The sequence below is a fragment of the Corvus cornix genome, chromosome 2 (assembly GCF_000738735.6).
Source record: "Corvus cornix cornix isolate S_Up_H32 chromosome 2, ASM73873v5, whole genome shotgun sequence".
Lineage (NCBI taxonomy): Eukaryota > Metazoa > Chordata > Aves > Passeriformes > Corvidae > Corvus > Corvus cornix.
The window spans coordinates 59,043,186-59,070,149 of record NC_046333.1 but is presented as its reverse complement, the minus strand read 5'-3'; the positions used below and the strand labels follow the sequence as shown (position 1 = coordinate 59,070,149).

The following is a 26,964-nucleotide window of genomic DNA, read 5'->3' as shown; positions in this document are numbered from 1 at the left end:
TGGGTTTTAAAGTTTAGCTGCATGTCTAGTTAACATAATTTATTAACTATTTGACCTCTCAAAAGAAATCGAATTGGTTTTTTCCATAGTTATTAAGAAAAGAAATATTTGAAATAATGCCTTTAAGGCATTCATATCTCATTGACTTGAACAAGTTGAGATATCTTCTACAGAAAATTAGAAGACAGAAGGCAATTGTCTATAGCGCAGTGACACATTGCTGCAAAATGGAATGACTTCATGAGTTAGTCACAGGTCTCTGCCCTAGAGTAGTTATGTTTTCAGTTATGATGGGATGCCTGTTCTGATTATAAAGAGTGACTGAGGCTGTTAACCCACAGCAGTGATATGGTGTCAGTATCTGGTACCAAATGAACATGGTATGTATGTACTAAGTATTAAATATGTATTAAGCACTAAATATAGCAACTAATAGAGCAAGAGAGAACTGGGGGAAACTGCATTTGTTGATTTTGCAACCAAAATTTAATCTAAACTCTCTGCTTCTAGGTAGGTAGAACAATTTTCATCTCACTTGGAGCCCCTGAAAATATACATCTAATTTAGATATTCATCTAGATTTGTCTCCTAGTAGTGGAGGAGGGCTCTAAACTCAGAACAGAGTGTGTTGTGCGGGTGGAGCAAACTACTTTCTGAAAGCCTCTCTCCCTCTCTTTACCTATCGACTATTGCAGGAAGCCATGACAATAGCTTACACAAGATAATTGAGATCTGGGCAGGAAAACATAGGCAAGATTAATCCCATGAATGGAGTTTGGCTTAGCTTCTGTGACTTCCTTGCAGTGTGAAGGATGTTTATTCCTGTGCCAAACTCAATATGCTAACAGAACCTCTCTTTTGATTTGCCAGTTTCAAGAAGTTGCATAAGCTACCACTTGCATTGTTGTGTTTGGTTATTTTATAAAGAACCAAACAAATACGGGTGAGTTTATCTCAGCCCAGTTTCTGCAGTGATAACTGTCTTCCATCTGTCCTCCCTCCTTGGATCAAAAGTCTACACAAATCACACATTAGAATTAGTAAAAACCCCTTACTTATCTTTTTTTTTGGATTTACTATCTAAGAAATAATTAGTCACATTCAATTTTTTGTCCATAAGATTTATTCAGATGAACATTCCGACAAATTCACCTCTAGGACAGCTACAGTAATGTATTATTAAGTGCCTGTAATACTCTTCAAGTGTGAGTGTAGCACGCAATAAAGTCAGAGTCCCAAATAATGGGAAAATAGAGAAAATGGATGTAGGTTTCCTGCAATATCTGCTTTTAGAATTCTGTAGTATTTATACTCTGTCCATACAAGACAACTGCTTTGTGTTTATACTATGTTGACCTGAAAAATGTTTAAACAACATGTTTATTTCTCCTATTTTAAAACACATGTGTCTGCAATTTTGCAATCTGGGATAGGGTCACAGCTTTGTTTTGGAGTCTGCTCTCTCTGCTTTCTCAATTGTTACCAGGCAATTCAGAAAATAGACAAGTTTAGCAATAGATTATTTTGAAATAGAATATATATGAGAAAGAATTTTAATTCCTTGCTTTCAAAACAATATCTTGTGCTACAGAGCTGGTTGATACATAGCACAGGGGTATGTTTCTAGCTAATACCTATTCTACATTAGTAATTATTAATTGTATTGCCATTTATATCAGAAGCTGCTGTTGTGAACCAAAGCCTCATTATTTTAAGTTTTAAAGACTTTAAACAAAAAGACAGGTTCTGCCTCAATACTAAATGAAACAGAATCTATGGCTAAAGACAGAGAGGTGGAAACAGAACATTGGTATTAGTGATCAGATAGTCAGGGGCCCAGATTTGGTCAAGGATTATGTGCAGGCATCATATCAAACAAATGATTTTATGGAGAATAATGAGACTGGACAGAAATTTCTGCTAAGTGGAAAGGAGACAACCCAAAGGCATATTTCAAAATGTAATGTAAGGACAACTGAAGCTGTTATCTTGTGAACTTTGGAGGCAAGGGTCAATGTATCAATGCTGAATGGTATCAAGAGATGATAAATGGAGTACAGATAGATAACAAAAGCCCTTGAAAGCAAATGCATGCACCAATTCAAAGAAACAGGGACATGTTCATAATGTCAGGCCAAATAAATGATCTCTCCAGAAGTATTTGGAAGAAATATTGTCAAGGCTAGAGGAATGAATAGTACACTATCCATGCTGAAATAATCAGTATTTCCCAGGTGAGAGTCATAGCTATGGGGAAGGATAGGAAAGAGTTTATCTTAAAGATATGTTCCGGTTTGGCCAAATTTAGAAATATATATATACTCTGAGAGAAGGCACAACCACCCCTCCCCCCACCAGGTTCGGGAAAAAAAATAAATTTTCCTCAAAGGAAAGTGAAGAAGATAAAACTATTTATTTAACAAGCACACGGGAAAGGAAAATAATGTTAAATGGTAAAATCTTTCGCTGTAGAGGAAAAACCTGGGAAAGTGTTCGAGTCCTCCCTTTGGTCTCCTCGGAGCTGGGGCTTGGGCCAGGGCCAGGCCCTCTGTGCCCGGTGGAAAGTCCTCCCGATGTGCTCTGATGTTACAGCAATCAGGCAGTCCAGTAGAAAAGGGAGAAAATCCGAAATTCCAGAGAAGGAAAAGTTCAGCTCTCAGCCTCTCTCCAGAGAACAAGGAACTGCCGAAAAAACTGGCCAAAAGCTCCCTGGAAAAAAAACTGCCAGCCTGGGTGCTTCCTCGCTCCCCCCCCTGCCCCAGCTGGAAAAAAAAACCTGCTATCTTTATGTGACCTTGAACAAGTTTCAAACTGCTTTGAGAAAGTTTTGCTCAGTTTTTTCTTCCCCCTCTCAGGCTCAGTTCAGAGGCATAGAAAGGCCAATAATTAATTTCTGGGCATAGGCAGCGATATGGGATACACATCATACGGTCACCCCAAGACAAGATAGTAACTGGAAACTTATGGGGTCACCAATACAGAGAGAGCAGTTGCATCAGTCCTTGCAAATGAGATTATACAGAGCTAATGTGGAGATAAGGAGCGGAAGACAGAAGACATCTCACTGAATCCTCATAGATGAATCAGAAGAGAGGATACAGTAATACCAGAAGGATGAGCAAAAGCTCTTAGTAGACAAGGTTTTATGAAAAAAAATAGGGCTGGCTATGTGAAAAGTGCCTGTCAGCTCAAAGAGGATGTGGGTCTGACATCTGGCTACTAACAGATCTCTGGAGACTCATGAAAGCTATTTCATTGTAGTGTATGGGATGGAAATTGGTCTAGAAAAGATTTAAGATGATATGATTAGAGGAAATAAACCACAGAGAAGAATTGCTGATGATGTGCTGAGTATGCGTAGAGGCTGAAAGTATGACATGAGGAGAATCCAAAACTGGGGAATATTTACAGAATAATGCAGTTAGGTTGGTGAGAAATTAAGAAAAGTGTAAACAAGAGAATGAGTTACAGGATAGAGATCAAACAATCATCTGTCTTGCCAGGATTCATGAGTCATAAATCATATTGGCCCAAACAATGAGGATTCAAATCTAGAAATTAAGACTTTTGCACGCAATTCTTCCTCAACCACCTTGTTTTTTTCCAATGCAACAGTGCAAATCAACTTGTGATAAGTATTAGGGAACTCTGCTTTGCTGAGGAATTTGTTTCACTTCATGCCTTTCTCCAGTCTTTTCGGAAAATGACCTAGGCTGCTTTCTCAAATCTTTTCCATCTTGAAATTGCACTGATCTCAATTTCTTTTTTTAAATTTGAATTTTAAAATTTATTATTTTTTAAAATTTTATCACATTATCAAATATTCCAAAACAGGATAGGACATGAAGAACATTTTTAATCAATTATTTTATTAACAGTATAATCAGCTATCTGATGTGGCTGGTTGTTACCAGCTGAGTTACTCTTACTAGAGTCAGACAAGCACCATGCCATGTTTCTGTACTGACATAATTGCAAAGCATGTTAGCATACATTGTCTTCATTGAGACAGAAAGAATTTTTTAAATTAAGCCTCCAGAGATGATCTAAAATACATCTGACTGCTGAGATCATTCTGTTGCTCTCATGAAACAGAGCTATCCCTCCAGTCCTACTTGTTGTCCTGTTCAATATGAGTTATCTTGTTTCCTGCAACAACTGGAAGCAGCTTGTTTTGACTGGACAATCTGCAGGAATCACTCTGCTACAACAGTAGGCTCAGCGTCTCTCCTGTTAAATTTAGAGAATTCCCTATTAATCCTTGGCAGTTTTACTACAGGTCACTAAACATGGTAACTTAATAAACATGTGGCACACCAGCTTCTATTAAGCTTGTAAATTATGAAAAAGACAAAGAAAAATATCAAGTTATTCTTTAAGTATAACAACTAATGAAACTAATTTTTCAGTAGGTGTGTGCTGTGTTTTTCACTGACAGCATTAATTCAGCTTTATTGCATAACCCAAATGGCTGTCTTTTTGCTCCCACCATGTATCCCTTGGTGGTGCCAGACTGGGTACCACCAACTTCTCCCCATGCTTATGGCTCCCAGCTGGACAGGGAGGTGGCGACATAGCTCTGAGCTCCCAGGGTGCCAGTGGCAGGTGCTTGGTAGACGTCTCCCACCCCCAGAAAGTGCAGCTTGTCCTTCTTTGGGAACATTCCTCTGCCACTCTTACTCAGATACTGACCTTGTGGTCAACCCAATATAAGAAAGACTTTAAGCTATTAGGGAGCGTCCAAAGGAGGGTAATGAAGATGGTGAAGGGCCTTGAGGGGAAGCCACATGAGGAGTGGCTGAGGTCACTTGGTCTGTTCAGCCTGGAGGAGACTGAGGGGAGACCTCACTGCAGTTTACAATTTCCTTGTGAGGGGAAGAGGAGGGGCAGGCACTGATCTCTTCTCTGTGGCACATAGTGACAGGAAACAATAGAACAGCCTGAGGTTGTGTCAGGAGAGCTTTAGGTTGTATATTAGGAAAAGATCTTCCCCCCGAAGGTGGTTGGGCACTGGAACAGGCTCCCCAGGGAAGTGGTCAGAACACCAAGCCTGGCAGAGTTCAAGAAGTGTTTGGACCATGCTCTCAGGCACATGGTGTGATTCTTGGAGATGGTGCTGTGCAGAGCCAGGAGTTGGACTTGATGACCCTTGGGTCCCTTTCAACTCAGTGTATTCTGTGATTCTGTGAAACTGATTTGACCACCATATTTTTGGGACCTCTTACCTCAGTCGAATCTGTTTGCAAACAGTGAGATAGCTAGAAAGTCCTGAAGGTAGGGCAGGGAGTCAGAGAAAATGTCTCATTTCTGCAGAAAGCTAACTGCAAATGAGAAACTTAAAACCAGTGGGGAAAAAAAAATTGAATGCTAAACTCTCCATTTCTGTGTTCCTTTTTGTTCCACTCAGCCTAATATCTACACTGATTTTCCCCCTAAAACAGTTTGCTTTAGAAAATCACAGCAAGATCAAATTTTCTTTTGACTTTTCCTTGAATCAAGCTGAAGAGCCTCAGCTTAGGTACTCTGAAGTTTGAGAAAAATCAGGGAGAAATAAGTCACCTCTGAAACTTGCTAGTGTATGGACTACTTTCTGATTTTTAAAAAGTCTCACTCTTAATGGTTTAAAATTTCCTGCACTGAGTGCTGAACTCTGCATTAGGGGAAAGAAATTCCAGGTAACTAGTTGCCTGTAACAAAAAGTTACATTGCTTTTGTCTGCAGAGGAGATCCATGCTTTTGTTGGGTCCTCTTATCTTCTCATAGATAGCATTCACCAAACTGTGAACTCCCACTAATTCAAGGGGCCTGGAGCCTTTTCCAGATCATAGGATGTGTTGAATGAGACAAGTCTGATGTCTTATATACAGGGTCTTTTTGATTCTTTCTGCCGCAGTTTTACTGCATGTTAAAAATTGACATTTGCTTCCTCAGCAAGCAAATTAGGTCCTCAGATCCCTGGAACAGAGAGTAATATAAAATGTAATTCTTACCCTGGATGAGGCCTATGTAGTTGTTGCTCAGTAAATCACATGTAAAATATGCTGCTAACACTCCTGCACTCTATGTCCATGCAGACCCAGCACTCCTGAGCAGAATTTGTCTTTATGATGGACTAAGCATCTTCAGTGGGAAGAGCGCAGCCGCGCATCCTCTGATCACACTCTGTGGGAATGAGCTCCCTGCCCCAGTCAGTGTCTTTGGACCGATGCTGCTCAACTTCTACACTGACTCCCACATTGTAGGCTTTGGATTCCAGGCCAGATACAGAGCGATTGGTGAGTATACACTGTTCTGTATTTTAGAGGGTAGAAATATTCCAACTGGATAACTGTTTCATGTAGGAAAGCTGTACCTCATTTTGGGAATACCTTAGATGGTTGTAGATGGTACATTTTCCCTCTGCATTTGCCCAAAACAGTTCTCAGGACCAGGACATAGCACTGTTTGGTGTGTATTAACACTCTGAATGATGTGTTACCTCACAGTTCTCATTTCTAGACTTTCCATGGGACCAAGTCAGGAACTGAAACACTTTTCCTTTTCTGTAGTAAAGAAATGCAACAATGTTTGGCAGATTTTGTTTGTTTGTTGTTTGCATTGTCTAAGGAGAAACATCACTAGTTTATTTAACTGAATTAATTTTAAGGATTTTATCACTTACAGGAGACTGGTCTTATTCTCAGTTATACTAAAACTACATTATACAATATGGGAAACAGAACAGGTAAATGGGCTATATGCCTCCATTTGATGACCCTCTTGCGGTGCTAGGAATTAATGTAAATAAAACCTGGGATATAGATTTATTTTTATTTTTTAATAGCTATTTTCACCAAAGCTCTTTTGTCATTCACAAGAGATCTCTTATGTTTTAAAGAGGAAATGTGAATTCAAAAAAGAAATTTCCAACTGTGTTTAGAATTCCTGCACAAATATGAATATCCCAGAAGATGGATTTTATTTGAAAAACCAATTTTAATATTTTCAAGGTTTAACAGGTAGAGACCACTTTTATATTTAAAAGCATCATTTTCTAACTGCAAAGAAGTGTGAGTTTGTAACTTTGGTATTTCCCTTAATGCATTCTTCATGTACAAAGCCACAGCAAAAAAGCATAAGGCTAAATTCTTTATGTGTAATGAATGGCCTGATACAGATGAGACAGAGGGACTGGCACTGAGAAGTGACAATGTGCAGTTACTCATGGAAAAGACCTTCATAACTCACTCAAGTCAGTTGCTGCTATCTGACTTGTGACTTCTGACATTTCAGAAGGATGACTGCAGCTTTATTAGCTCGTTGTTGTATACAAAGCAGATTCTGCCAATTAACATTCCTCTTCCCCCTAGTTGCATTGTTTGCTGAAAAAAAAATGAAAAAGACTCCCCCCTCCTAGTGTAGAATAATGCTGATTCTTTATCCTCCCAGCTCCTATCCTTTATCTGCCAGTGCTCCAGGCTGCCAGCCTGAGGAGTCAAGGGACTCTGCATCCAGCAGCACCCTGTACGGGACTGTCTTTGTCTAGGTGGTGACCTGGGCAATGGCATCTTCTTTGAAACACGAAAAACTGTGTGTGGCTCTGAGCTTATCAACAGGATGCAGGGAGACTCGGGGAAACTTTTTTTTTTTGGCTAAGTTTAAGATTATAAGCTAACAATGGATATTAGAGTTTTTGTTCCCTGAAGCACTGAAGCTGGGAACAAACATTAGCCACATCCTGGCCTCATTTGCATCCATGGTGTGAAACCCTGAGAAGCCAAGCAGTGACTTGAGTTTACAGCTGCAGAGTTTAACTTGCTTTTTAGCCAGAAAGCAAATATTCAGTCCTTCAGTTCAGCCACCCCACAGTGCTGGTGAGTCCCAGCACAGGGTGAGGTGGGGAACAGGATTAGTGATACCTGGAGAATCCTCTATGCATTTCTGTGCAGAACAAATGCTACAACAATGCCCCAGCCCTGACAGGGTGTTGACAGATGATGAGGCTCTGCATACATTTATTCCAGAAACATCAGAGACCGGGCTATGAGTGCAATTGTGGCTGATTAGAGGCTTCAGTGGAGCCAGGATCTGGATGAAGGAATGTCTTTGCCCACATATCAGACAGGTTTCTCTTGGCAAGCTAGAATGAGTGCAGAGCTACTCCAGGCCCTTCTCACTCCTGCTGCTGCATGGGGCACCCACCCCATCCTGCTGCTCCCTGGACCTACTGCAAGAGACTTGAAATCAGGCTCAGTCTTTTCCTGCACAGTGCCAGTGCCATTTGGTATGAGTTAGTAACAACCTGTTACTTCAGTGCTGATTAATTTTCCACTGCAGAGCACAGCCCCACAGGCATCCCACATTTAATAGTTCTAGGCATCACAATGAAGACTGCTCCCCATTTATCAAGGGTTTTTCTTTCTTTGTGGGTAAACTCCTGAAAGAAATATGACAATAAGGACCAAACTAGTATCCAGACACTAATCACTCTTTTTTCTGTTTCCCCTACAGCTTGTGGTGGCATTTTCAATGGCTCTAATGGTGTTATCAGCAGTCCGGCCCATTCAGTTCTTGATTATCACAACAACATGAACTGCTCATACTACATCACAGTTGGAAATGGCAAAGTAGTTGCCCTGAAGTATGTAATCCAAGTTCAGTTTGTCATTAAGGGAACAGGGAGGTCTCTGATTCCAGTTAAAGATAGCAATTATTGACAATATTTTCTGTGTCTTTCCTTTTCCAAGGTCAAAGCTAAACTAAAATAAGAAATGGTTACTGAAGTAATTTTGATCAGCCTCAGACTCCCTTCCATCTTTCTTTTTAACTTGTTATGTAAAAAGCATCACCACAGTTTTAAGTTCCCGGTTTGGTTACTGAGAGGACTAAGAAATTATAAAAATGCAGCTCATGTTTTTTAGTTAAATTCTGTCAGCCTTTGAGAAGTTTAAACAAGAGAAATAATAATTCTTTTAGAAGGCTGGTACTCACTTTATAGACAAAGTAATAATATCCACCCAAAAAGAGTGTATTTCTGAGTGCATGCTGCCTTGCCTAAGAGAGGGATATTGTTGCCACAAAATCTTGCCACTGAGAAATTAAAAACTGATCTGTTCTTCAATCATATGATTGTGAATTAGGAGAACATTTCCCAGCTAAGAGGAAGACTCACTGGCCTGCACTCTGTGCCTGCATTTTATGGGCCACTCGCGCCCAAGGAAATTGCGGCCTTAGCAATTGCTGAAGTGAGAGAGGGCGTGTTTGCACAGGAGAGACCTACTGCTTCACAGCAAGCTGAGGTGTGCTGACAGCTTGCCTTGCAGGAGGCCCAGTGGGTGAGAGTCCCAATTTCTTTGAGGCTTGATGGCTGAAGAGTTTTGCCATACTTTTAATAGTTGCTTGGTTTGTTCCTGAAGAGACGTTTTGTCTGTGTATGGCTTTGGCTAATGCTAGTACTTGGACCTTTCCTCAAGCATTAGAACACACATAACACAGGAAAAGAACTGAAAATGTGATACCTAAGGTTCCTACCATGTTTTACAGATTCAACAGCTTCCAGCTTGAAATATCTCCCTCCTGCTACAAAGATTATGTTGCAGTGTATGATGGCTCAGATATTCATGCTCCTCTCCTTGGGAAATTCTGTGGCTCAGAATTGCCTCCAAATATTAAGAGCTCCAGTAATAACTTGTTCCTGGTGTTTAGTACTGACTTCTATGGAGCAGACAGGGGATGGAAAGCATCTTTCAGGGAGACCTTAGGTAAGTGTATTATCAGACTCATAATCTGCTGGTAAGTGATTTCTTTTGGTGAGGAGCAGTTGTGATCTCCCTCTCTAGGGGTGTGTGAAGCAGACAAATGTTTCTGATTTCATAAAAATTGAGTGAACTAAGCTAAATACTAGGCTTATGGGATCCCTGCATTCCAGTCTGGTTCTGAACTGATGCCCTTTATTCTTTGCTACTCTTTTCCTGCCTCTCTGAAGGGACAGGTATTTCTTGGGTGACTGAAGGCTTAGCAGCACCCAAAGGCCTCTCTTTTGGAGGAAATACAGCAACACCTGAGAATTTTTATTCTTCTGTAGTCAAAGGCTGGTGGTGTGCTAAAGATGCCTCCTTTCAATCTACCCTCAATTTCCATTTCCTTTCAGTTTCCCTCACACCTTCTAAAGAACTAAAGTGTTGAGGTCAGTTGAGATTGTGGTTCCCCACCAGGCACCACTGTGCTGATTTCTACTCATTTGTGGGATCGTTCTGATTAGTTGGCCATAAGACATATGGGGTCATAGTAGGAAGGCACTGGATGCCTTTTGTTTTGATGGACACAAGATTAAAGGGCAAAGCTTGATTATTACCTTCAAACACAGTTTAAATTCAGTAGTCTAATTTAAAGATCAAGGTGTAAAAGGAGATTATTTTCTTCTTATAACATCTGAATTGTTTAGGGATGGTAAGCAACAAACTATTATTGCATGCAAATAATTGATTTCATGTCATCTCTACTATTTTCCTGTATAATTAAGTCCATGTCTTTTGTGATCTAGAAAGAAGTAATTGTCTGGTTTGCAAAGCTGGCACTCAGACAGATCAGAATGAAAGGCCTTTGTGGCAGAGCAAACATAGTCTTCTGCTGAGTCATTGAATCCCCTCCCTACCCCTAACCAGTGACTTTCTCATTTGATAGTCTGAGAAAGTGTTTACAGATAAGGAAAATAAGTGGTTCTACAGGCTTTGCCAGGAAAAATATTCCCACAGAACCTCATGGTTATTACTATTATTAACTCTTCCTTTGCTTCACTCAAAGTAATTGTTATAAGGACCTTTAAGATCTTGTGAATGGTCTTTAAGTCTTGTGAATGGTATTCCAGGTAACTTAATGTTGCTTCACAAGTTGTTGTCTTTAAACCCTGAAGTATCAGTTGTTATGGATCTCCTGCAGCCTGGGTTCATGTTTCCAGGGTGAGACCATCAGGAAATCCCCAAGGTCTTCCTCTTCCTGTTGGCATTTAGTCAATTTTTTAGCCACTGACTTTAGATTTATTGGTGCAACTTGCCAGATATTCTCCTTAAGCACTCAACAGAGCTCAAGCCAAGCTCTTCAAGTCAGTACCATGCCTGATAATTTCCTAGAGTGAGGAGAAGACTTTTATGAATAAACTTTGACATCTCTTAGATGTTTTGGAGGGGCATTTCTGGAGGCTCCCAAGGAAAAATAGGTTGAGATGTTGCATGAGTTACTCAGGAGCAGTGAGTTGCAAGTTATAAAAGATGCCCAGGCGGAGGTATGAGTTGTGTGATGAAGAGTCTGTGGCGGTGAGATGCTTAATGGTAGGTCTTCTCTCTTCATTGTGGGAAGCAAGCCACAAGGACTAAACCACACAGTCATTAGCAAGGATCTTGGCAGTCCCATGCTAGTATAGAATAGCCAAAAAGTAGAAAAGCATGTTACAAAAGGAAAATATGAGTCACATCCTATAAATGTTTCCAGTTTGGCTTGCCTAAAAAATAGAGCCAGGAAAATATGTGACACATCTTTGTACTAGGAGGTCTCAGATTATGCTTCAAATAAAAGACAATAAAACCATGAAGATCTAAAAGCCTGTTATCATGGTGCTTTAGAGAAGCTCCCTCATGTCTGTTAAAAGATAAAACCCATGTGGTTTTGTGAAAGTACAAATGCAATCAGATGACAATTAATAATGATAAATCTCTTGAATAAGGAAGATGGTATCTGTAGAGGAACAAGAGGCCTCATTCTCTGTTGGATGACAAGGAGCACATTATTCTCTAGTTGCCCCAGGGAAACACAACTGGATAACATAATTATTGCTCTCTGTTTTATGTTGTGAGTGACCCTGATATATGCATATTGGAAAGAAGCAAACAGAAACAGTACATTGTTTCTGTTTGTAGCAAACTAAACTGTATCCTTTCCCCACAAGCTCTTCCAATTTCTTTCCTGATGAGGCTTCTTTTAGGAATACTGCCAAAATCTAGGGTTATCCAGGCACACAAAGAGTTAAACCCTGAAATTTTTGTAGAAAACCTTCCCTGTTTTTATTAAAACAATTTGTTTCCATCACCGATCCTGCCCCCAACAGAATATTCAAAGTCCCCTACTAGACAGAAAAAAGAGACTAAAAGAAAGTATGAAATAGTGTTAATTTGACTGTTCAGCAATGTCTCACCTTTCTTGTCAAATATCTTTTCTTTCCCCATGCTACTCCATACACTGTGCAATAAAAAGTGCAAATTTCACAGGCAGCATTCTTTGCCATAACCCGCTGTTTGAGTGTGTTTGAGGCAGTAGAACATACAGCCTCATCATCACAGTGTGATGTGGTTCAGAGGGTTTATCTTTTCACTACTTCTGCTGCTAAGTTTGAGCACTTATCAGCCTCATTTTTTGAATACTTGGGTGTACTCTCAGGCAGAGCTGGTGAGCTGGGCTGACTGGAAGATCCCAGCCCACTCCAAGTGTTAGATCTGTGGAAAGACAGACTCCTCTTACCTTAGTTACCACTGACCTTTTTTCTGCCTTTGTTTTCAGTCCATAAAATGAGAATTATACCCCTTTTCCACAGCGAGCATGTGCTCCTCTAGACAATCAATAAAAGGATAAGAAGAGAGAAATCAATATCAGCTTAAGGCATTTGGTTACATGAGATGTCCCTGTAAAGGAAGGAAAGCTACGATCTTTCTTCAAAGAATGAGATCTGCGTGTACTGAGCTTGTGACTTGGCCAAAGATCTCCTGATTATCTCCCGAGCTCTAAGGGAAGACCTGAGTTTTTCAGCTGACCCTGGCTGGCAGGGACAGAGCCTGCACATACCTCTGCTATCCCTGATGTAATAGCACAGATAGGACTTTGGTGATAAATGGGGCTTCTACACATTTCCGTGGCATGACCCTCTTACCTCAATTTGTGATCCTTCTGAGACTTATGATACAAAAGCTAAGAAGACATAAAGATTTGGATTTTATTTCTTGTTTTAAAGAGTCAGCAATGTCTGTTGGGAGATGTAGCTGTGACTTTATTAACAGGAAATCATTTCTCCTTGAAAGCTCTCTGCTTGTGCACATAGCTCCATTGTCTCAGCAAAGAAAAATACTTCACATTCTAAACCATCAGAGAACGATCAAGGGGTCTTCTGCAATTCAGGTCTGCTCACTGAGGCTTTCTAAGGAATTCACATGAATTTACAAGCAGCAAAGTGTTGCACATGGTTAGATAAGTGGGTTGAGTCAGAAGGCTCTTCCTGAGCTTTATTCACACAATACAGGTAAAACTGCAACAGTTGGGACAGTGGAGAAGGTGGGATAGAGGAAGGGAGGAAGATTACCTGCCTTTTCTCAACTGCCCTAAATTCTGCTTGACTTCAAGCTGTGACCAGCTTTTTCCTCTCCCTTTTTTATACTATCTTTTGTTAGCATGCAGGAGAAATTCAAGTTTATATGCTGTGAAAGATGAGCATTGTGTACTGGATTAATACCACTGTGGTCCCTAGTTTGCATTATTTTGGGGCTTTTGAGCTCATGGGCCATGATTCCCCTGCAAAAGGCACTGCACAGGCAGAATAAAGCAACTATCTAAAGTCACCAAAAAAATTATGATTTAAACACTAAACAAAGAAAACCCAACAGATATAGACAGGCAAGAAGAATAGGGCAGCCACAATGAGAATACCAGTGTTGTTGGCTCTAGGGCAGAAGAAATGTCTTCTAAACCTTCGGCAACCATTAGGCTGTTGGAATGTTAATTCCTGAAACACCCCATCCTCTACATTGTCCTTAGTTTGCTCAGCTTTTCCCTCAAGGACCTCTCCATTCTTCTTACACAAATCATCATTTCTATTAAATGAATAGTGATCATTTTACATAAGAAAAATAATCATAAGCAAGTATAGTTTAGAAGAAAAATAGCTGGAAAAATTAATCTTCCCTTATATACGAGAAAAATGCATTAATAGCTAATTTCCATAAATAATCTAGTTTGCATCTAATAGAAATAGATTATAATCTACATGCTTTTCTTCTTGATAAGATGATCTGTAATTTACCTGATAAATCACCCAGAGGTATCTGCCTTCTCTTATTCTGTTTGCTGTGTATTGAATTACTTATTTCCTGTGTGGAATTGAATACTAAATGCCTGTCACTAACAGGTTTACTCTCTCTCCTAATGAAATTACAGTTTACATTTTAAAAATTTGATCCAGTGGAATTTTCACAGCATTTTATGCTATTTTATTGTATCAACAAAAAAAATTGCCTCATTTAGTTCTAGTTCGTGTTCTGTCCTGCAGACTGAAACTATGGCTTACTCTATGTTCGGTTTCTAAGTGTACATTTTCAGCATTGTTCAGCATGCACAGTTGCTGCAGATTCTTTTGGGCTTGTTCAGACTTGCTGAAAAAGCCCCCACAATTCCAAATGAGCAATATAAGGTGTAAAATATAGTTTTGGATATTCTGTTGCATAGGCCAGGGGTGGGTGTCCTTTTGTGTGTCATATCTAAATTCTCATACTACCAGAAGTAGTTCACTGCACTGGTTTATGTAATTAATGTTGGTACCTGCTGTAGGTGGCACCAGGCACCTGCATTGATAACAGCAGTTATGGCCTGTAATGGGGAAAGGACTCAGCACAGCTGAATCCTGAAAATTTTTCTTCCTCCAACAAAAAAATCTTAGAAACATGTGTCCTTGACTGTGGCATGTGAATGCTGTTGTGTTTTCTCATGTCTTTGGAAAAGCAACAGTGACTTGCAGAGATTTCACACTTCATTAGGACCGGTTTCCAGGGGTGTATCTCAGGGTGCCCAACCTGAACTTGGAACCTGGTGCTGCAGAGGGTCTAGCTGAGAAGTAAATTGTCTAAATGTAACAAGTCTTCTGGCAGAAATTTCTTTGGGCTTTCAGTTCACACAATTTTTGCCAAATATATTACCCATTAGTCTTAGACATTTCATTATACTGTCATGGATAACTTATGATTAGCTTTACGTATTAAAATAAGTGAATAAATTGTGGCTAATAATATCTTTTCTTGATCTTATTATAGTCTATGGAAATAAGAACATCTGTGACAGGATCAGATTATATGATCGTAAGTCACAACTCCCAGACTGTTTCTAAATGTATTTTGGGGCTCAAATATAAAAATATCCCTCAGCTTGAAATCTCACTAAATTTAGAAAGCATTTGTGGTGTTGGAATACATCTCTTTGGTGTCTTTGAAAAGAATACAACTGTTGAGCTAAGGGATTGTCTACGAATGCCTCTCAGAAATGTCAGTTAATTGATCACAGGGTGACAGAATGGGTGATGTTGGAAAGGACCACAGTGGGTCATCTGCTCCAACCTCCCTGCTCAGGCAGGGTCATCCTAGACAACATTGCGTAGGATTGCATCCAAACAGTGCTTGAATAACTCCAGTGAAGGATTTCTTCTTCCAAAGCAAAATAAGTAGAAAGGACTTGCATGCTCAAATTGGACAGATAAGAAGAAAGGCAGACATTCAAATGAGAAATTTCTGTCTGATCTGAAAAATTGAGGTGAAAACTTATTTTCTGACACAGTAATTACATATCTTTGTAGTGACTAAGTGGTTAAAAGTTGATGGGATATTCAGATTAATGGAACTTCAAAAAAATGTGGGTGAACTCTGCTGGCATGAATTGTCTTAGCTTGACTGAAGTCAATGACTTCTTCAGCTGAAAATCTGTCCTCTGGTGCATACAAAAAAGACGTGAGGAGACCTTTCTCATTCACATCACAAGAGGGATCTGCAAAGGCTTAAGCAGCTGTGGTGCCAAATATGAACACTACTTCAGTATTACTAAATATTGGAATTAGGCAAAACTGCACATCAGCCTTTGGTCTCCCAGACAAGGATCAAGGAGATGGATAGGACATAGATCACAGTTTTGCAGGCTTAGGACAGAGCATGTCTGGACCGTTATTCTTGGTATCAGTCCAAAAAACCTTAAGGATACAAATTCCCTCTGACTGCATTTGTGAAATCCAGCTAAAGCAGGATACTGGGGCTTTACAGTCCTAAATGTCACTGCCTGCCATTGCCAGGCCATCAAACCAGTCAAAAAACATTTCTTCATAGCAGCTAGTCTAAGGACTCTAAAGGGCCTTGTGCTTTCAGAGGTCTCCTGAAATGTTGCAGGCTCTGTGGATAGGGCCTGCAGCCACACAAAATCACAATGTTGGTGCAGTGATTGCCAAACACAGGAACAGATCAGCTTCAGAAGGTTTACCAACCTTCAATATCAGCCACAAGACAAAGCAGAATACAATTCCCCACTCCACCCTGTCCTTCTGAGCCTTACTGCTTGAAGCCATGATCCAGATAAGGTATGAGGTAATTATTAGCCACAGTAAGTCCAGCCACTCCCATGCACTGGAAATAAGACCCATCAAGAAAGAAGAATTAGTCTTAACTGCACTAATTTTTGCGTATACCCATCTTTAGTTCAGATCAGAGAGAAGTCTAGAGGGATGCTTCTAAGTGAAACCAAAAGAGAGTCAGAAGTCTTGGAGGGAATTTTCATTACTATCGAGCAGAACGAGACCATTTCTTTAACTTTGCAGCCTTCTAGTAGCTGTATAGGGTGCTCATTTGTAAAAGAAGGGAAAGACAGCAAAACTGCTTTGTTGTCTTTTGAAATGTCAGTGGTTTAGTTGATTCTGATAGATTCAGTAGGTTACCCTTTCATTGCACCCATACCTGTATAAATGAACTGTGGCTGTACTTCAAAGGCAGGAAGCTTCAAAGATTTATCTTCATCTTTATTCCATATCTAGAGGGGATAACTCTTAACAGAGAAACATTTTCTTGGTCTCTGCTGTAATGATTTTTATTTGCCATAGGGAACCTTCAATTCCTTCTTTTCTGAATGGTCCTTGAGCCTTTTAGTTTCATTAATGCTTCCCACCAAAAGCAATTACAGATGACAGTGTGTGCCCTAGTTCTGACAATTTGTGTTCTCTGGCAAGCTGTTTATGAGAACAAAATTGCCATCTGATTTATGATGACCTTATGATTTTTATTTCAAATAAGAAAGCAAAGACTAAAACAAGACAGTCAGCCATGTAGTTGGTCCATCTGCTAACATACAAATTGTTCTATGAGGTACGTTTCTCACTATCCTAATCAAGTTTAGCTTTTAATATAAAAGAGTCTATTCTACAAATTAACAGACTTCTCAGCCCCAGATTTTGCCTAGATTTTAGCTACATTTGTTTCTGGCTGTGTTAGGCAGTGATGAATATCTTTCCATTATAAATCATATGGAGGCTGGATGGCTACTCTTTGGCCTTCTGCTCAGAAGTGGTGCTGATTTTTAAAGCAATGTGTTTTGTCTTGGCTAAAATGCAGTGAGATAGCGTTTCTCTTAGTTCCCTCCTGTTAAGCAGTTGGTTCTTCATTTACTTGTGGGTGTTACCTTCATCTACACAGTTTCACTATTGTGTAACTTCTAGTGCCTGCAATCAGATGTGACATTGATCAGTACTGAAAAGCACCAAGAGAGATGGATTTTTCAACTAGGACTGCTCTTTATGTGGCTTGATGCAGGACTACTTGATATCTGGTCAGCTTCCAATCTAGCTGTTATTTATAATGTACTGTCCTGTAAGCATCTGACTCTACCCCAGCTGAGCAGGCCAGGCATTGTGAAACATCATGTTTATTAACTATAAATCACACTTTCAGTTATTTATGTCCCCTTGGATGATATTGCTGGCTATACTCTATTAGTTGGAATTACTCTTCTGATAAGGAGGATTTGGCCTGCTTCTCACTCTGTCAGGTCCTTTTCATATGCTGTACACACAGAGCCTACCCACATATGAATTCTTTGTCATTAGAGCTGTGTTCATAGCTGCACAGTTAGCAGTGAATTTCACCACTGCAAAGTCCAGACATATAATATTAAAAAAAAAAGGATGATCCTGCAGCACTGAGAGCCTTCTTGTCACATGGCTCTGTGGCAATTCCCTGACTCGTGTTGCCATGGTCTGACTGGCATGTCTGCAATTCTACCTTTGAAAAAGAGGAAGGGGAGCTTTGTTAGAGTCTGACCCATATATCAGTCCAGACTCAATATTGCAGGGCTGGATGGTCAGACTATGATCTATGGCGTTTATATGCTTAATGTTATCTTTAGCAGACATTGTCCAAAAATGCTGGCAGGAAACAGCCCCAATAAGATTGTTTCAGGGGAATGGAATAAATCACACAGAAGGGTGAAACTGCACTCTTAGGGCCCAGGCACCCTCCTGTCTGACATTTTCCTCCTTCCTAGACTATTTGTGAGAATGTGATTTATTGCTCACATTTCCCTTGCTGTTCTTGCCTTCTGCAGTGACACTGGTATGAATGCTAACACTTTTCCAAATTTCTGACTTCATTAAATGCCCACAAAACTGGACTATTAGTTCCTGACTTTTTCACTTTGTAATAGGTTTCTTCTGTTCATTTTTAGCTATAGCAAAAGCTGAAATCTAATGTTACTAGGATTTTGGGTTTAAGCAAACTGCTTTACAGGGTGGGGTTTTCTGGCTTTGGTTGGTAGAGCAGGATGACTTTCAGCCTTAGTCACTCTGCTTTAACCACAACAGTCTCGCAAGCCCCGGGTTACTGATGCAATCCTGATCTTGGATGCTGATTTCTCACCAGAACGATCTTTTGTAACACTGTAGCTCAAGTAAGGTACAGTTTTATATGTCTGGAAATGTATCAGCGTGTCAAGGTTAAGTCACTGAATGTGCCAGACAGGCATATTTTACACAGGCAGATGAAATTCTGAAACCCTGCTTGTGTTGCTTAGCCACAGCTGTAGCTTCGTTTGTTATTTAATGCTCATAAATGGATTTGCTGCAGAAGAAAAAGGCTGCTTGCAGTTACTCCTCTGCTCTGTGCAGTCTACAAAAACTCTTTCCTCAGACCCCAAAGCAAGAGTATAAACAAGATTTTATTTAAATTCCTGAGTTAAGTAAGTGGCCAGGAGACCTCATAGAGACTGGGGAAGGAAATAAATGAATTGATGAGCACATTTACTAACCCAGTCCAACCTCTGGAAATCAAACTATTTAAAAAAAAAAAAAAAAAAAGCTTGTGATAATCTGTGTTTTTTGCTTGTTTGTAATTCAATGTGACAAATAACTGCTTTTCCCCAAAGGTAATTTCTTTCAATGTGACTGACTTTATAGGGTTCAAATTTTCACAGTAAATAAGTCAAGGACTTAGCCCTGTCTGTGGGAACCAAATTAAAAGCAGCCTGCATTTCAGAGGGGCTGTAAGTTCCCACCAAGCAAAACGCTTCCAGAAGTAAGTCCCTTTTAGCTAGATTCGTGAATACGGTGTCAGGCTGCCAAATTCAATCCCCCTAGGATGCGGTTTTATTGCCAAAACAAGCAACTTGATTTTATATCACATTTTCAAAGCCAACAGCTCAGTGCCCCCTACTGACTAAATATTCTCAGCGGCCAGCAAGAATCCCGTTCAAAGGTCTTCAGACCAATGCTTTTCTGTTTCATTGCTGCCCTCTGTCTTCTTACAGTTCCTGTTAAAAATTTCTATCGCTACATTTTCAAAGTAAATACTGTTTTTATATTCAACAGAAGTCAAGAGACTTTCTTAAATCACTCTATGAAATCTACTTGTGATTCATGTCTCTCTTTGTGTTGAAAGTCTTTTAATCACTCAGATAGTCCTTGCAAGACAGGACAGTAAAATACTGTAGCACAGATAAAAAGCTGCTGGCTTAACATTAAGGAGTTGAAGATTAAATAAATGTCAGGAATTGCTGTTAAAAAGCTTCTGCTTCTTCAACAGGACCTCAGAATGGCTGTGGTGGTTACTTGTCAACTTCAGCTTCTACCTTTGGCCCTCCAGTTTCCAATGTGACCAGAAGATATGAGAAAAATTTGGACTGTGTATGGATCATAACTGCACCTGTAAACAAACTGATCAACCTCACCTTCACTTCATTTGAGCTTGAAGCACAGTCTGCTCAGATTTGCCGATATGATTATGTCAAAGTAAGAGAGCTGCGTATTTTAACAAGAAAGTATCAGTGAGATACAATCCATTATGTTCTCCATGAGGCTAATTTAACTAACAGAAAATGATCTTAAGAAGAAATTAAATTGCTTAACATAATTAAATATTTTCATTGGGTTAGATTACAACTCCAGATGTCATCCTGTCTTTTTGGAAACCAGTAAGAGTTTTAACATTACACACACTTCTGGTCTCAGACTGCTCATTTAATGAGTATTTATTTCACAGAATAGAAACAAAACAAAACCCAAACACACGTAAAGCAAAACTTCAGAGTAAACTTGCAGATTCATTATCATACACAATTGCTTGAAAGGACTTAAATTAATAAAATTTTTCATATCTTTTTTTCATCAAAAGTCTTGGTGCTCAGTGCTCACCTGTAGAAGCTATTTTCTTGGAGATGAGCATACAAAACATCAAATAGCAGAATCCTGCTAAACAAACTCCATCAAGGAATGTTATAGATCCTGTTGAACATTTGAGATACTCAATGAAGCAATTAATTCATTCTACATTTTGATGAATAAAATCAATCTTCTCACGGAAAAGCACTTTGAGTTTACATATAATAAAGAAATGAGAATGCCAAATTAAAATGTAATCATTTTTTGATAGATTTGCTGAGACAGCACCAGAATGTTCCATAATGAGATTTACCCTGTCCAACAGAATTAGTTAATATGGCAGTGAATAATTATGGTTATCAAGAACATCCTATTAAAGCACAAGAGCACATACTGGGCTTTCAAGTAAACGAAATTGTAATGTAAGGAGGGGTCAGAGAATTTTATTTTCCTTTATTTGTTTGTTGTGCCTAAACTATTAGTTATATATTTTGCTTCTTTCAGCTTTACGATGGAGATAATGAAAATGCCAATTTAGTTGGAACATTCTGTGGATCTACAGTGCCAGCTCCTTTTCTTTCTACCCATAATTCCTTGACGGTGAAATTTCACACAGACAATTCTGTGGAAAGGGCGGGTTTCAATGCCACCTACACCACAGTGGATCGTAAGTATACATATATATATATATGTATGCATATAAATTGGTGACACCATTAGCATGTATTTTGCTTTTTGTTTTCCTTCCAGAGACTCAAAGGTAAATACAAAAGTATACCATCCAAAACTCAACTCCATTTGAGTTTTTCTCAAAAAATAGTTTCCCCAGTTTTCACTCTACGATGCATTTGCTACTGTTTTACACAGGCCTGTGTGGAGGAATCTATAATGCAACTTCTACATCCCTGACTGCAACATCTCCTAATTTTCCGAATGAATATCCACCATTTACTCTCTGCACTTGGGTCATTGATGCCCCTCCACAACAGCAAGTCAGGGTGGTGGTAGAGGCCTTCCACCTCCATTCCAGCCAGGACTGCTCTCAGAACTACCTAGAACTCCAGGATTCACCAACAGTAAGAAATTTACAGGGGATACTATTCCCCATTCCCATTCAGCTCCCTTTACTGTTTGGAAAGAGAGAAGAAATCTACTGTTTGGTAATATATTCATTGATGATTCTTTGTGAGGGGCACATCCAAAGCATTACTCACCGTGCCCCACTTAAGGTAGGGTAACTGTACAAAGACCTCACAGAGGCACTCTCTGCACACATGGAGTTAGAACTGGGCAAGTGTTACACAGTTTTTCACAGTTGCACCAAGTAACAGTGCTGCCAAACTTAACACCCAGAAAATACTGTCCCACAGCAAGTTTTGTGCTTCCTCTCATCCAAGAACCATAATAAAAATGAATATTCATGCCAGGAAGAGTGTTTTTAAAAACACCACAAAAAAACCCCAACTATTTATGTCCCTCATATTACACTATTCTAAACCTTCTTTCATCATTTCTCATTTTGGCATGAGAATACCTGTTATATTATATTTGTTTCTAATACTAATTCCACATGAAATGTTGAGATATTATTAAGTGATTTCCATGAGAACTTTAAAATGCAATTTTATAACTGGTATATAAAGTGTTGAGAGATTTATTTACCTTAAGTAAATAAAAAACTGAATTAAATCATTAAGTAACTTGTGATGTATTAAATTCCAGCAGAGTCAAGGGTCAGCCCATAGATTCTGTGGCACTGAAACGTTTCCAGTCCCTGAATTTTATTCTTACGATCGCACTGCCATTGTGACTTTCAAGTCAGATGAATATATGATTAACAATGGAGTCCGATTTTCCTATCAAGCTACAGGTAAGCCTGAAGAAATGCCCCAAAAAAATCTATCTACTATTCTCTTTGTTTATTTCATACATTGAAAAGCAATACAGAGATCTGAAATCCTTATATGTTTCTGGTTTTCTGTCTCAAGGTTGCAGCAGAGAGTACAATCAGACATTTGGTTACCTGAAGAGCCCTGGCTGGCCTGGTCCTCACCCCAATAATATGGATTGTTCTATCATTCTTCGAGCTCCCCCAAATCACACAATATCTCTCTTTTTCCATTATTTCAGTTTGGAAGACAGCATCCAGTGTTCACGTGATTTCCTAGAGGTATCTTGCAAGTATACATATTTTGTGAGCCTGTGTAAAAATCTACTGAATTCAAAGGATATTAATAAGTTTGGATCAAGTCTGAGTTCAACTGACTGAATTAGGAACTAATTTATTGCTACAATTTTATGGTGAAAAATACTTAGATGTTATAGTAAGAGGTTAAACAATACACCCTAGTAAGTACAAACCCAGTGAATAAATAGTTTCATTATCAGCTAACTCATCTTTACCTAGCTCTTGTTGAGGTTACCCAGTTAACAAAGTCATCTGGAATAGCTTGTGTTTGATATTAACATCTATGCATGAACAGAAAGCCATAAATCTGAGTGGGTTTGTTACAGCAGTAGATTCCACCTGGTTGATATTTTTCTCTAGAAAGATTTTTTCCTAAAAAAGCAATTAAAAAAAAAAAAACAAAAACAAACCTGAAACCAACAAGCTCTAGTGACAACTGTAAGATACTTGCAAAAGTACTTCGTGTCAATGAAAAGGGTATCTTCCTCCTACACAATCCTCACTCTTGCAGGTTTCCCTGTTCACTGGTCAGATAGCAAAACCCAGACGTCTGTGGCAAAATCATTATTTAGCTCTCCTTTCATATCCTCTTTACTGTCTCAAGAAATGGATCTAAGTACCAGCATTATTGGAGAACAGAAAAAAAATCAGATTAAATCTGAGCTATGTAATATGATCTGTGTCTCAATGTGACTGGGGAAAAGAGTAGTCTGCAGGGTGAAGAATCAATCTTTTCCTCTGGAATATTAACATTTCTTATGAAAAGCAAAACATGGGCTTGAATTGCATAAGGACATCTTAGCTACTAGTTAATTTTTTTCAGTCAGGAGATACACCACATTATAACACTTAGCTGCCTGTTTCTGATGATACTTGTTCTGTGCAATTACTTACAAAACAGACCAGTTAATGGTCTCTTTTTCCTTCTACATAAGAGTATGTGGTAGGAAAAAAAACAGTATTAAAATGACAGCTATAGTATGCATGCAAGTCACTACTTTGTGCTGTGTTTGTAACTGTGAAGAACTGTGCTGGTGTATAACTGGCATAGGAAGTTAATGTTGACAGTATTTTTTGTGTCTCCTGAAGGTCAGAAATGGGAGTGATGTGCAATCACCCCTACTTGGCAGGTTCTGTGGAAACACTGTGCCCAGTCCCATCTTCCCCCAAAACCATGTTGTCTACCTTCGTTTCAAGAGCGATTTTTCAGGGGCTCATGATGGATATGAAATTACTTGGACTTCATCATCAAGTGGTAAGGCTGTAGCTACAAAATAATGCTACGTAGAAGGAAAATGCAGCAATGTGGAATTCAACTCTTTTTGGACCCTGCCTCATCACTACTTTAGACCTTCCCTAGTGCCCACAGTCCACCCTACTCAGTCACTGGAGAGATGTAGTTGCTTCTCAAGACCAGTGGGGCAAGATTCATTTCACGAGATGGAAGCAATTCCGTCTCCCTAATATAGACTTTAGAAACCTCAGATGATACAATCCACTTAAGATGAAGACCTCCTTCTTTCACTGAGGGGCAGGAAAATATCAGGAACATCTACCTTGGGATCTACAGAGTGGTGGTGGTGGTGGTGACTCACCTTGCTCCGATAGTCCAGTTGTGATATGCCCTAGAAGCTAGGCACAGCTAAGCCTGAAGAGGACAGGAAGTTGCCCCAAGAAAATAAACTACCTATAATGCTGTGTAGTGACTATGTCATGGACACATTCATGAATGGCTTATGAAATGGCAGTGAACAGCTGGGTAATAGTTTCTTCATGACATGGAGTTACTGGAGGTAGAAAAGCTCGTGGCCAGATAAGAAGCACTGCAGAATAACCATACAGTACTTAGTGACCCGGTGATGGAAAGGCAGATAAAGCTCAGTGTAGGAAAGTGTCAACAAAGAATGTGGTCAAAAAAAAGACAATCCTAACTTTACTTGCAAAAATATGGGCACTGAGTTGACTTTAAGTACTCAACAAGAAGTTCTTTGGGGTAAAATAGTTTCATGAAAACAAAAGTTCACTAAGCGTCAAATAGACTGGCATAGTGATAGAAATTATTGGGAAAGGAACAGAGAAGAAATAGACAGCCACTGTATAAATCCATAGTACACACACAAATTGAATCATGTGCACAGTTCTGGTCTCTGCCCCTTATAAAAAATCAGGATTAATAAAGGGCTCAAGATTAAAAAGGCTTCTGTATGAGGTATGCTGAGACTTTTTAATCTGGTTAAGAAACTACTGAAGTCTATAAAATCGAGTGATATTGGATCATAAATAGTGATCACCTGTTCACTGACTTTTCCCATAGAAGAACTAGCAGCCATCATATAAAGCCAGGAGCTCATAGGTTCGAAACAAACTAAACAAACCAGTTCTTGATACAATATGCAGTTAAATTGTGGCGCTCCTTCCCACAGCATGCTACAAATTTACATGGATTCAAGGGCTACACGCACAAGTTCATGGAAGACATCTGATAAACATTATTAAGTAGAAAGATGCCATCTCCAGGAGCAGTAAGCTGAAAATTCTTGGAGACTGAGGTTAATCTGGGGCATGACCTGCATATTTTTGCTCTATAAACTTGCATTTTCCCCAGGTCATCTGCTTCTGCCCACTGTTGAAGATTGAATTTTGATAGAAATGGACTTTGATTTACTTAATATGACTAATTTCTCTGAGCTGTTCTCTGTATTTTTCTATCCGATGAGGATTCACTACTTTTCATGCCTAAAAACAGTCACAGTGAATTCATCTCCAGTTGAGTAGCTGGGAACTGAACTGATTAAGGCACAGACTTAAAATTTCAGTTCCTGTTTCAAAGAATTTGGGGGGGGAGGGGGTGTGCTTTTTAATATTCAGTGATGGTCTAATGTACATTGCATATTCTAGAGCCTCAGTTTTATCTCTTACTTATTAGTGTTCTTAGCCACATTAGTTGTCACAGCTCAGTCTCTCTGTTTTTCAGCACTACTACTAATACTGTACTAATGCACTACATCATGTATTACCCTGTGAAACTAAACCTTCTAGGCCAACTAACAGTGTCTGCTTCCAGGATGCGGCGGAACATTATATGGCACCACTGGCTCATTTGCCAGTCCCCGGTACCCAGCAACTTACCACAGCAACACTGACTGCGAGTGGGCCATTACTGCGCCCCAGGGACGAATTGTCACAGTGAACTTTGATTTCATCAGCATCGATGACCCAGGGGATTGCAGCAGCAACTATCTGATCCTCTACAACGGGCCAGATGCCAGCCATCCCCCTGCCGGGCCCTACTGTGGCACGGTACGTATTGCCTTCCCTCTGTGACCCCAGAAGTGGTTAAAAGGATTTTTTACTGTTTCGTGTACAAGACCATTTCCCTAATTCTGGCAGGAGTTCCACATAGATGAGTGGAAGTGAGGCATAAGGCAGGTGTGGCACCTTAGAAGCCTTCCAACTCAGACCGTACAGTGACATCTAGTGGGAGGCATCAAACAAGTTTGCTCCGTACTTCGTTGTATTTGTGATTTAAATATTTGCAATAGCCTGAGGGAGAAATGCAGCAGCAGTAACTAGAACAGACCTGAGATCACTGTCAATCTATGGTCCAATTTGTGCCTCAGTTTTAACTCTCTGTCTCTTTCAAAGGATCTTGATGTTCTATAAAGCTTTTCATTTTTCTTGTCTTTCATTTTAGGACACAAACATTGCTCCATTTACTGCTACATCTCATCAAGTCTATATAAAATTTCATGCTGAATATGTGACTTTACCATCAGGATTCCAGTTAAGCTGGACGAGCTAAAACGCTGTTTATGAGAAATATATTACCATTCCATGCTATACTGAAGAGACTCTAGATCATAAAGGAGGTTTGAAGTCCAGTGATGATAATTGCAGCTGAAAGAAGGTCTTTTAAAAGTTACTGTAAATGCAGCTATTATGAATTTGGAATTCTGTCAAAAAACCCCTTGGTCTCCCATTGTACTGAAAATAAACTATTACCTACCCAACTGGGAAAAAGAGCTTTTGCAACATATTATTTATATTCTTCTACATAATTTCAAAGTTTCACAATTAATGCTATAAAAAGTGAATTACCCAGGATAAAACTTACACATTAAGTTAATAAGAGGACAGAAGACATGAAGCCGTCTTTAATTAGTTCTCTAGAGTTAAGTGGTTTTGTCCCAAGCATCTCTGAAAATATCAGCTTAAGTTTTATTCAAATTAGATCAAATCAGAATTTGCTAAAAAATGGTCCCTGTCCTACAACCACTTAAACAGATAACTGTGCTGAAGAACTTTCAGTAATACTGTGCATTGGGTATAAGAACCCAGCTGAATCAGTACTTGAGCATTCACTGAAGTTTAA

The 26,964-nt window shown here is 39.4% G+C and overlaps 1 protein-coding gene across 1 annotated transcript in view; it reads left to right on the top strand.

Annotated features, from left to right (window-relative positions):
• The window catches only part of CUBN (cubilin), a 145,067-nt gene extending 118,475 nt beyond the window's left edge, over positions 1 to 26,592 (top strand). Inside the window, exons 55-65 of the mRNA XM_039569420.1 lie at positions 6,075 to 6,275; positions 8,491 to 8,620; positions 9,523 to 9,740; positions 19,830 to 20,035; positions 20,909 to 21,071; positions 21,272 to 21,480; positions 22,127 to 22,274; positions 22,393 to 22,574; positions 23,682 to 23,847; positions 25,657 to 25,892; positions 26,287 to 26,592. Of these exons, the coding sequence (XP_039425354.1) occupies positions 6,075 to 6,275; positions 8,491 to 8,620; positions 9,523 to 9,740; positions 19,830 to 20,035; positions 20,909 to 21,071; positions 21,272 to 21,480; positions 22,127 to 22,274; positions 22,393 to 22,574; positions 23,682 to 23,847; positions 25,657 to 25,892; positions 26,287 to 26,394 (1,967 nt within the window). The 3' untranslated portion in view covers positions 26,395 to 26,592. The remainder of the gene's footprint in view (positions 1 to 6,074; positions 6,276 to 8,490; positions 8,621 to 9,522; positions 9,741 to 19,829; positions 20,036 to 20,908; positions 21,072 to 21,271; positions 21,481 to 22,126; positions 22,275 to 22,392; positions 22,575 to 23,681; positions 23,848 to 25,656; positions 25,893 to 26,286) is intronic.
• The last annotated feature ends 372 nt before the right edge of the window (positions 26,593 to 26,964 follow it).